Genomic DNA, 12,082 nt, shown 5'->3' with positions numbered 1-12,082 from the left:
GAAAAAATAGCTAATGCATGCTGGGCTTGATACCTGGATGATGGGTTGGTACAGCAAACCACCATAGCACACATTTACCTATTTAACAAACCTGCACATCTTGCACATGTACCCCAGAACTTCAAATACAAATAAAAATTTAAAAGAAGAGACCTAGACACCAGCTGTGGAGACTGCCTTACCTTCTGTGGTCTTTATGTTTTCTTTTGTTCAAGATATTTTGCTCTGTCTGCTGTTTCCATACATGGGTCTAGAATTCTGTCGAAGCCTATATATGCATTTCATTACTTATTGGAAGATTAGCCATACCCATGTGTAGTATTTCTGGTGCTTCTGCATGTCACAAGTGGGTTAACATGGGTTCTCCATTCTTTTCTTTAGAGTGCCTACCGCATGTTTACAAACAACACGTGTTTGAAGCACATGATCACCAAAGTCCGGCGGGACACCCACCACTTTGAACGCTACCAGCATAACCGGGACCTTGTGGGATTCCTCAACATGTTCGCAAACAAACAGCTAGAGCTGCCGCGGGGATGGGAAATGAAACATGATCACCAGGGCAAGGTAACACAAGGGAGATGCCTCAGGGAGTGCCGAATGCCTGTGGGCTGCTTGTGGCTTCGGCACTTGGCTCTACCCTTCAAGTGAGGGCCAAGGCTCTTTGTGAGGTGAAACATTCCACCTTCTGTTCAAGTGAAACCTGGACAGCAGGTTGTTTGTGACCACAAACAGTGACTGTGCCATTCTAAAGTCATGGAGGGAGCGGAAGGAGGGCTGTGAGGCTGACAAAGCATTCGCTTCTCCTTGGAAACTCTCCTGCCTGTCATCTCTCTCCATGCTCTGCTGATTAGAGAAAAGGGTTCTCAGGCAGTGCTTCCTTCTCCCTAGTGACTCAGCTTGTGTTGTAGATATTTGAATAAAAAGTTGTGGTATTATTTGGAGAAGGTGGCTAGGAGGTCACTAACCAAGCAACTGCATGAGGTGTGTCTTTGTGACACTGTCTGGGCTTGGGCCTCAGTCTTACTGGTTCAGAACCGTGATTTTGTTACCACATTAACCAAAACTCACTGATTGATTAATTTATGACAAGAAATATGTAACTGTGCAACACAGGCCAGAATAGCTACCTCTGTAGATGGATGAACCGGAAAGCCTGGTTACGATCAGGAAGTCATTCTATGAGTAAGAAATCAAAATGAGAAAGTTAGTGCTTGTTATAAGGTGACCCTCAGCTAAGATTTAATTTTTATTTATGTAACTCTTATGTAGTACCTGCTATGAACCATGAACTGTTTAAGCTCTTTATAGATAGAAGGCCCTCACCACAACTTTGATAAAGCAGTACTATCATTATTGCCATTTACAGATAAGCAGCTCCATGTCCAGAATGGTTCAGTGACTTGCCTGACATCATAGAGACAGGCAGTGGCTGAGCCACATTGTAGGCCAGCCAGGCTGGTTCCAGGAACCATGCTCTTAACCATGACATTATGCTCTCCAAGTATTGAGTAACCAACTTCAGTTTCTCTGTCTATAAAAAGTCTGGGAATATGTGACTTGAAGGGTAGGGAAAATTAAAATGGCATGATATTTAATGTATTTAACAACCCTTGGAGTGTTTGTTCAACAAATATTTATTGAGTACCTAAGCAAAACAGATAAGCCAACTACTTTGTGGAACTGCCATTCTCATGAATGCAGCATTCATGTCTCAGAGACAGGCAATAGACAAATAAACAAACATACTATTCTTTGTATGCCAAGAGCTGATTAACGCTGTGATTAAAAATAAAGCAACAAATGAGGTCTAGTGAAAGACAGGAATGGAGAATGTTATTTCATAGAGGGTGGTTGGGAAAGGTGTCACAGATAAGGCTATAGGTGAGCAGATACCTGAAAGAAGTAAGGAGTAAAGTATAAGAATATTCAAGGCAAATGGAGCACGTAAAGTATTCAGTAAATGCCATCCTCCCTCCAAAGGTCCCTCTAGCAGAGGGAACTTTACCACAGTAGCCTCTTACTTATCCTGAATTCAGCTTCCAGCAATATTACCTGAGAACCTATGAGCAGCCAAAACGGTTGTCACAAAATGCATGTATTTTAATGCGTGGGAGGAGCCCTCGAACTCTCATTCTGCAAATGTTTTTAATAAACCTCTAATTCCCAGCCAAGAGAAGATTAGAAGTGGCAAGCACGAAGTTTAGGAGAGATGAAAGAGAATTGGGCTTGTGATTATGTCCCTGGACCACAGATAAAATGACACTGAATTAGAGTCAAATGGGCATGACAGAGAAGCCTTTCCAGAGCACTACGCTGGAAGCGGGGACACCAGGGGAAGATACGGCTTTGCTGGTACTGCATTTGTTTCAACGGCCTGAGAGCTCAATGTCTGTAACTGTTCTGTTGGATGGAAGGGCATAGATGGTCCAAGTAAGGACTTTGAAAAATACTGATAGTATTATACCTGGGTAGTAAAGAGTAGTAGCACAACAAGAATTCATCTGTTTTGAGCTCTGACAAGATTTTACCTGAAATCATGAATGAGGGAGCTGTGTTCATTAGAGAGTCAGAGGTCCAGGGAAAACCCAAGTTAAGATAATGGATAATGCTGCATCTGTTTCTGCTCTGTGTTGAGATTTAACTTGTTACGGCAGGGGTTGGTCCCTTCTTGCCAGTCATAACTTGCCAGACACACTTTAGGAGAGAGGTTCTTTTACTAACCCCTGGACCTTGAAAAAAGTTTCAATTACATTTAGGATACTATTGAAGAGGAATTGCAATGTATTCTTAAGAACGAGTTCTGTCTCATAGCTTTTACAAAAGTTTTGGTGGTTAAACAGGAGTAAACATTATCTCAACAATGTTCATGACATGACTATCCCAAACATCCTATTCTCTGGGGATGTTTTTACTAATCTGGGTGTTACAACTTGAAGTTGGCATTGTACAGAACCCTGAGTGTAGGCTGGTAGAGAGCTGACCTCACAATCTGCTGCTGGCTTTTACATTAGAATGCTGTTTGGGGTGAAAGACTTGAAGGACCCCTGCCTTGTGGACAAGACAGATGAGTAGACAGACCCAAAAGCTTATCACTTTAGCCTGATCTCTCTCTGTCATGCATTAAGACTTTAATAAGATTTTTAGCTAAGCTGGATACCTTAACTAAAGCAAGTTTACCGCTGTGTGATTCTCCCATGTAAGTTTCTTTCCAAGTGACCAGCTTCCAGTAGATTAAAATAACGTAAAGGAACATTCAGGAAGGCTGGCGCTTGGTCTCTATTTGGCGACTCTGCTTTGGGCAGCATGTTAGGAGTCCTGTCTCCTGTCTTATGAATAGGCAGCTAATAGGTTTTCTTTCAACCCCAGAATTTTAGCCCCTTTTAATTGAATTTAATAATATTTATTTTAAGAGACAGGATCTTGCTGTGTTGCCCAGGCTGGAGTACAGTGCCTATTCACAGACATGATCCCACTACTGATCAGCATGGGAGTTTCAACCTGTGCCATTTCCAACCGGGGCTGTTTCCTCCCACCTTAGGCAACCTGGTGATCTCCAACTCCTAGGAGGTCACCATATTGATGGAGAACTTAGTGTGGACACCTGATTGGCATAGCACACTGTAGTCCAGAACTCCTGGGCTCAAGCACTCCTCCCACTTCAGCCTCCCAAGTAGCTGGAACTATAGGCACGTGCCACCCTGCCTGGCTAACCCCTTTTAAAAATGAGTTGCTGTGCTTCTAGAACATTTGAACGGAGAAAACATTTTTCGTGTAATGCAACATCAAAAGCTATTAACTATTATGAAGTTATTTTCCCACAGTGATAACTGATTTTTAGAGTTGACATGGAACAGGATGTCCATGTCCTCATCTACATGAAAGGAAATGATGCTTAACAGGAATGTTCTCAGGCTGAAATTTGCCTCCATCTTCTCTTCTCTAGTGTAACATCTTCCTTTCGTGTTTTCACTTATTTAGTCATTCAGCAACACTTCTGACGTGTGCACCATTGTGCTAACAATGATAAAAATTTACCACTTAATGTAGCATTCTGGAGTGTGTAGCATTGCCCCTGGGCCAGACACTAGTTCATTTAGTGCTCACAGCTGCCCAGGGATAGGTGCTATTTTTATTGACATTATATAGAAGAGGAAACTGAGGCACAGCGTGATTAAGTGAATTGACCAAGGTCCCACAATTAATAAGTGGTGGAATTGGATTTGAACCCAGGCAGTCCAGCTCCAGAGTCCGTGCTCTTCTCCTGCCTCTCACCAGTAAGGGGGGAGAAGGGATATCTTCAGCAATTATAATGAAGATAGTAAGGGTTTGGCAGGATGCTGTGGCAGCCTCCTGATAATTTATAAGGTAGGTATTATTATCGTTCATAATTTACTGAAATTTAGAGGTAGAAGCAGGGATCTATATAGAACAGTAACTAAAAAGTTTCATCAGTTTGGCATTTCGTGAAAATGATACAGATTTGTTAATTGACGAATCCTTACTCTTATAGGAAATACATGATGATGTAAAAGGGATATACTGTAGGACTCATGTCAGCGTCCTATTCTTCCTCTTAAGGAACTGCTGGTCTCCCTTAACCATGGTGGTCTGGCATTTTCACAGCAGGGTTTCTTTTTGGTGTTACAGTTCTTTTCTGTCCACGTCGTTCTTGATCGCTGTAGGATCGTCTGGCCTGGGCTGTTTGCTCCTGCCTTACACCTGTATAATGACGTGCAATGTTCTCTGTTTCTCTACGATGAGTGCTCTGATACTGTGGTGTCTCAGTGGATTTGTTCTCTTGCTGTACCAGTGGACATCTACTCTGGTGGTTGTATTCCCATCAGCCATGATCATGAAAGTAAGGTTTTAGAAACATTCTTGAAAGCCAAATAACTTAGAACTGGAACTGACATCAGATCCACACTTTGGCACAAAATCATGTACTTCCTGTGTAAAGCCACTAACCATTCCTTTCCTAAACATTGCTCTTTTACCCTAAATGCCTCTTCTTTTAATTATAAAAGAATGTGTGCCTTAGGACTGGTTTGTGCTATGCAAGGGTCCACTGTTGAATGACTTATTTCTGGCATGAGATACCTGGAAAGTTTTCATAGTAACAGCAGTATTTGAGGTGAGCTTTAAATGAGGGGTTGAAGTTTGGTTAAAAGAGATTTTGGAGGAGAGAAAAAATAGGAATGGAGTGGGGAAAACACCCAAAGTAAAGGCACAGAGACAGGAAAGCACCAGGTGGGTATTTCTGGTTCCTGTGAAGAAATAATGAGTGAATTTCAGGAGAAACATAGCAATTGAATGAAATCAGTAGATACTACACTGCAGAGAGTTAAACTGAGAGAATGCTACAAAATGACTTGGATAATGAGTAAACAAAACTGTGAAAGTTGTTATTTCTCAAGTTTACATAATGGGCTTATTTGATTTAATTTTGGGGGAAAAAAAGTCTTTTTCTTCTTTTTTTTTTTTTTTTTTTTTTTGTTGAGATGGAGTCTTGCTCTGTCACCCAGGCTGGAGTGCAGTGGCACAGGCTCACTGCATGCTCCACCTCCCAGGTTCACGCCATTCTCCTGCCTCAGCCTCCCAACTAGCTGGGACTACAGGCACCCGCCACCACGCCTGGCTAATTTTTTGTATTTTTTGTAGAGACGGGGTTTCACTGTGTTAGTCAGGATGATCTCGATCTCCTGACCTTGTGATCCACCCGCCTTGGCCTCCCAAAGTGCTGGGATTACAGGTATGAGGCATCGCCCCCGGCCAAAAAGTCTCTGTTTTTTAAAAAATGCCCTTTAAGATGTTAAGTATGGACTATTTCCCCCTGCCTCTTTGCTTTAGACTCTCAAACAATATTAACTCAGGGTTTTTTCCCCACATTATTCTCTTTGGGCCTAAATCGAGATGCAAAGAAACTTTGAACTTTATAAGTGACATATCATACATGTCATGGGATTTTAAAAAATAAAAATGTATAATGGGAACCATCTTCTTAATTAAAGTGAAATATCTTTCCCATAGTTTCTTGTGTTTTTTCCTACAGAAATCATGTGTTACAATATCTCCCAGCTAAATTGTCTTCCATTTCTATGTCCAAGCTTTGTAACTCTAGAGGTTTTGACTTTGGGTGTCAGATTGGCAGGTTAAGTATCAGAATGGTCCAAATGCTCAACTTTGAGAACCACAGCAAATAGCAACTATGGTCACAAGGACAGATTTTAGAACAGAACAAATATTTGTATGGTAGAAATTACCACAGGCTGAGCCGATTGGAGAATTCTCATTTTACCAGACCCTAATAGCCTGTGTGGCTACAGTTGTTTCAGTAATGACCTAGACCCTGGTTTCAATCTTGCATGAAACCCATGGCAAGTATTTACTGGGTCAAGTCCTATTTAGCTCATTGAGTAAAGTGCAACTTAATATTTGGAGGCCACAACTTACTATAATTTCAAAAATCTCTTAGCAAGATAAGTGCTACATTTTGAAAAATACGTTGTCTACTTGACCACCACATTTGTTACTTTTGTGACACATTTTTAATTGCTTGGAAACAACCAATACCTCTTGTGGTGGGCACCTGGTTTAATTACCTTAAGTTATGCAGCAATCTAGATGTTGATGGAATTAAACTATAAATTGATAGATAGCACTTGTTTTTTTTTTTTTTTTTTTTTTTTTTTGAGGTGGAGTCTCGCTCTGTCGCCCGGGCTGGAGTGCAGTGGCCGGATCTCAGCTCACTGTAAGCTCCGCCTTTCGGGTTCACGCCGTTCTCCTGCCTCAGCCTCCCGAGTAGCTGGGACCACAGGCGCCCGCCACCTCGCCCGGCTAGTTTTTTGTATTTTTTAGTAGAGACGGGGTTTCACCGTGTTAGCCAGGATGGTGTCGATCTCCTGACCTCATGATCCACCCGTCTCGGCCTCCCAAAATGCTGGGATTACAGGCTTGAGCCACTGCGTCCTGGCCCAGCACTTGGTTTTTAAGGACCTCTTGTCTATTTTAAAAGGTAAAAATATGTTAGAAAAAATTAATGCATAAGTATACATAGAAGACAAATGGCAAAAATAAACTGTCTAGGGGTTATGTACCTTTTTGAATGAGAGAATAGAGCAGAGATCAGTTTTATGAATAAATTTCTGAGTAAAATGGTAGACTCATGGAATCTTGAAGGAATTACCTAAGTACAGAGATGGCCTTTGCCTTTTCTTTTTTAACAGTTGTCTTTACGACCTGCATGGATTATATACATATATATATATGTATGTATGTATGTGTGTGTGTGTGTGTATATATATATATATATATATAATGATTTCAACATTTCATGGTAATTCCCTTCTACTCCACCTGAAATGTGATAATTTGGATAACTGTGTTCCCAGTCTTCCACAGCTGTAAGCTGGGAAATGTTGAACAATCTGCTCTCTGGGACAGGTTCGGAGAGGTGGGCTGATTTGTAGCACTTGCCAATTTTCATGGTGTAAATTCTTCCAACATGGTCAATTACATGCTGTCAGCATCACATCAACCTGCTCACAGAATTTCTTAAAATTATAGTTAGCTTTCACAAGCTGGTACAAGCTATCTCCAACATACCACTGGCTCCCCTTTTACGTTAGGTTGAATACCTAAATACTGTCACTCCCAACACATAAAATGCCACTCCCTTAGCTAACATTTTACATCAAAGTGTTGTACTTATATTATATTTGTCCACATCTACTAATCGTCTGTTTTCAGGACTCTGGCCCAAGTACCACAAATCCCTGTTTCCTCTCCTAGCACCTTTAGAGCTACAGTCATAGCAGTTAAACGTAATACTTTTCTATAACCGTTTTTGTGACTTATACAGATGTCATGAAATAATTGGGACTACTGATTCCTTCAAAAGAACCAAGTTAGCATGACGATTTTTTACTGAGGATAAACTGTATCATTCAGCCCTTTTCATCTCCACTATTTGTGACAGACTTTGTCTAAGGTATAATGTAGAGAAAATAATAGCTTGTTTATTCCTTGTAACTGGAAGAATCTTGGAGGAAGGAGCCAGGACCTGAGAAGAGAGTTATAAGTTGGAAGGAAGAGAATGGGTAAGTAAATACAATCTTTAGAAAATGAAAGTAGATTACAATGAGCCTTTATTTGAGCACTTCTAAGACTTTGTAGGCTAAGAAACCAGAATTTAGAACAGATACAATACATAGTGCTTCTGGCTTATCAATTATTGTCCTTTCACTGTTTCCATAACTGTTTACAGAAAGAGAAATGGAAGATCAGATGTTCTGTCTTTCTGTAGCATAGTTACAAGCACTTTTTGTTTTATTTTGTTTATATAGCCTTTTAATATGTATTCCTTAGTGGCAAAATAGTAACTGGAAACAATTTCAAACTTCTTTAACTTAGATTTGTTGAGCCTGAGATTGGTATTTCTTCATAAATAGTGATGGCTTTTTCTTTTCTTAAAATAATAGGAGTTTGTTGTTTTAAAAAAAAAAAAAAGAAAGAAAGAAAGAATTGTGTAAAGAAAAAATTGTATTTTGTTTGGCTTCACTAAAATACCACTTGGCTCCAACTAGCCCATATTTCTTGACTCTGACTATGCCCTGAAGCAGTGAAAGGGTAGACATTTTTAAAAATGAGATTCAAGTTTGTGTATTTGCATTCCTTTCAGTTTTTGAGTTGTTAGTTGGCCCAGCACTGTAAAGTTTGAGTGAATTTCCTTAATGAAACTTAGCATTAGGGAATCAATGTTGTTCAAAATTTGCTTTACTAGTGACCAATGTGAAAAAGATCTATTTTTCCATACAATTTCTTTTTTCATGTCTGCATTCTCAGCATACTCTCCTCTAGACAGTATTTATTAATACATGGTAGATACTTTCATAAATAATTGAAGGCTATTCAAAAATTGTGACATAAAGTGATCCAAATTTACTAGGTCAGCTTCATTGCTGGCTTGAACTAGGTAGCACTTCCTGTGGGAAAGTGATCCATTTTCCTGACATAATTGATATGTGTGTCACAAATAGAAATGCCATGCTTGGACTTTGCGTGCTCTCCTCTTCGTTTTAAAGTAGAATCTATTTTTCACAATTCAACTGTGACCTGAGTAATCTCCTTTAAGTGAATAAAGCAAAGCTCTAAGGAAATGTGTCCAAGGTCACACAGTGGGTCTAGAGCGGAGCCAAAACTCACACCAAGGGATTGCTCCTTTAGAAGTGCTAAATTCAGTCAGTGCCCTGGCTGTGTGGCTTTGATGGAGGTCTTAATCAAGACTTTTCCCGCAAGTACTTGGCAGACATAAAAAGCATGTGTAAACAATATACACATTCCATTTGACTCTGAAATAGAGCCCCTTGTGGGATACAAATAGGACCTATTTTCCACCCATGGCCATCTTTCCAACAGATTTGCAATAGAAATGGGCGTAGTATGCAGAGCATGCTGTCTAGGATCAGTAGCAGTCTTTCCACTTGAAATTTTGCAGTGTTGAAACTGGTGAGGCCAAGCACTGTGAGCGGCTGTTACTGTCAGCCTCATTCAATACATACCGAAATGTTTTCCTAAAATAAAGTATGATATAAGGTGTGAGGGGAGTGGGAAGAACATAAAAAGGAAAAGATGGTAGGCAGAAAGCAGAATGGAAAAAAGGAGATGATGTATGAAAAGAAGAGAGGTGGGGGGGAAAGGTATTGCTCATTGGGCTTTGGGGTCAGACAGAAATATGGGTTCAAATCCCAACTTGATAAATTCCCAACTGTACATTTTACTTAAATTGGGAATTGTATTCTAACTGTATTAAAGGTGAATGATAGATATATCACTATTCACCAAATAGGGAAAATCCCTACATATAATGGTGTTTTCTGATTTTTCTTTTAGAGAGACTGTCTTTCCTCTTCAGTGTGGAAACTTCACTGTTTCCAGTAGGATTTGATTTAACTGTATTGTGGTGCAAAACCCATATACATTTTAATGTACAAGATTGTATTCTTGCCGGGCATGGTGGCTCACGCCTGTAATCCCAACAGTTTGAGAGGCCGAGGCAGGTGGATCACCTGAGGTCAGGAGTTCAACACCAGCCTGGGCAACATGGTGAAACCCTGTCTCTACTAAAAATACAAAAAGTTAGGTGTGGTAGTGTGGTGGTGCGTGCCTGTAATTCTAGCTACTTGGGAGGCTGAGGCAGGAGAGTCACTTGAACCTGGGAGGCAGAGGTTGCAGAGAGCCAAGATTGTGCCACTGTACTCCAGCCTGGGCAACAGAGCAAGACTCCATCTCAAAAAAAAAAAAAAAAGTGTATTCTCTCACATAAAGATGTTCAGAGGTAGGCAGTCTGGGGTTGACCAGGGAGTTCATCATGTTGTGAGAGCCCCAGCTCCTTCCAACTATTTTTTTTTTTTTTTTTTTTTTTGAGATGGAGTCTTGCTCTGTCACCCAGGCTGGAGTACAGTGGCACGATCTCTGCTGACTGCAACCTCTGCCTTCTGGGTTCACACCATTCTCCTGCCTCAGCCTCCCGAGTAGCTGGGACTACAAGTGCCCGCCACAACGCCTGGCTAATTTTTTGTATATTTCTAGTAGAGACGAGATTTCACCGTGTTAGCCAGGATGGTCTCGATCTCCTGACCTCGTTATCCGCCCACCTTGGCCTACCAAAGTGCTGGGATTAGAGATGTGAGCCACCATGCCCGACCGCTCCTTCCAACTTTTTGCTCAGCCATCCTTCATCTTGTAAACCAAAAATAAAATTCTAAGCCCCTCAGCCATCTGAATGCACCCCTCCTCTCAGCCAAGTACATTCCAAAGTTAACCTAAAAAAGCTAGTTCAGGCCATGATGGAAAGTAGGGGGGGTTGGATATACCTCACAGCTGACCAGCGTTAACACCAACAGAGACCTTAAGACTGATAGAACAGACCCTTTGAGTCTGATAAGAAATATTTACAGCCTTTTCTCTCTGAAGCCTGCTACCTGGAGGCTTCATCTGTGTGATAAAACCTTGGTCTCCACAACCTTCATCATAACCCAGACATTCCTTTCTATTGATTCCATCCAGATCTTTAGATAATAACCAACTGCCAAACAGAAAATCTTTGAATCTCCCTATGACCTAGAATCGCCCCCACCCCTACTTCCAGTTGTCTTGCCTTTCCAGACTGAACTAACATATATCTTGCATGTGTTTTTGGTGCCTTAGCCCTCTCTAAAATGTGTAACACCAAGTCTACCTTGGGTAGACATTCTCAGGATCTCTTGAGGGCTGTGTCACAAGCCATTGGCCACTCATGCTTGGCTCAGAATAAATCTCTTCAAGTATTTTACAGAGTTTGACTCCTTCCTCAACAATCTCCATGGTTCAGTATGGCTACTGGAGCTCCACTATTAAATTTGTGTTTCAGAGAGTAGGATAGGCGAAGAACAGAACGAAGGATCATCTGTCTTTCATCAGGAGATTTCCCAGAAGTACCGTGTTTTACATCTTACTGGTCAGAACTTAGTCTTGGCCACACATACTTACAAGGAGCCTGGTAACAAACATAGTTTTCACTGGTCCTCCTTTTTTTGAGCCTTGTATATGGGCTTTTTAGCAAGAAACATTGTGATCCTTAGGAAATGGTTTCAGAAAAGAAAACTATTATTTGTGATAATAATGGGACCTCATACTTGAGGTGTCACAGGCAGCATGCTCAAAAATTCATATGAACCATCTCAGTTAACCTTCCTTTAATGTAGTTATGATCCCCATTTAACATGAAAAGAAACTGAGATTTAAAAATTTTAACTAGTTTGCCCAAAGTGGCATTACTAGCACGTAGCAAACTAGAGCTCAGAACCAGGCTTGTCTTTTTCCAAATTCCAAGCATTTAATCATTATGTTGCCTCCCACTTCTCAATTTTTAACCTGGTACTTTATCCATATTTACAATGGGATTTTTAAAATCTTCTGTTTGTGGTTTTAGGGTCTTTAGCTTCCCTCAATTTTTTTTTTCTCCCAAATCTTCAGTATTTTTATAAAAGAATGTGCTTTTTTTTTCTTTTCTTTTTTTTTTTTTTTTTTTTTTTTTGTTGAG

General features: G+C 40.6%; 1 protein-coding gene across 1 annotated transcript in view; it reads left to right on the top strand.

Annotated features, from left to right (window-relative positions):
- The window catches only part of HECW2 (HECT, C2 and WW domain containing E3 ubiquitin protein ligase 2), a 397,221-nt gene that overhangs the window by 304,874 nt on the left and 80,265 nt on the right, over positions 1-12,082 (top strand). The window contains exon 14 of the mRNA XM_011952069.1: positions 382-567. Within this exon, the coding sequence (XP_011807459.1) occupies positions 382-567 (186 nt within the window). The remainder of the gene's footprint in view (positions 1-381; positions 568-12,082) is intronic.

Source organism: Colobus angolensis, unplaced genomic scaffold, assembly GCF_000951035.1.
Source record: "Colobus angolensis palliatus isolate OR3802 unplaced genomic scaffold, Cang.pa_1.0 Scaffold330, whole genome shotgun sequence".
Lineage (NCBI taxonomy): Eukaryota > Metazoa > Chordata > Mammalia > Primates > Cercopithecidae > Colobus > Colobus angolensis.
This window is presented reverse-complemented; position numbering and strand designations above follow the sequence as displayed.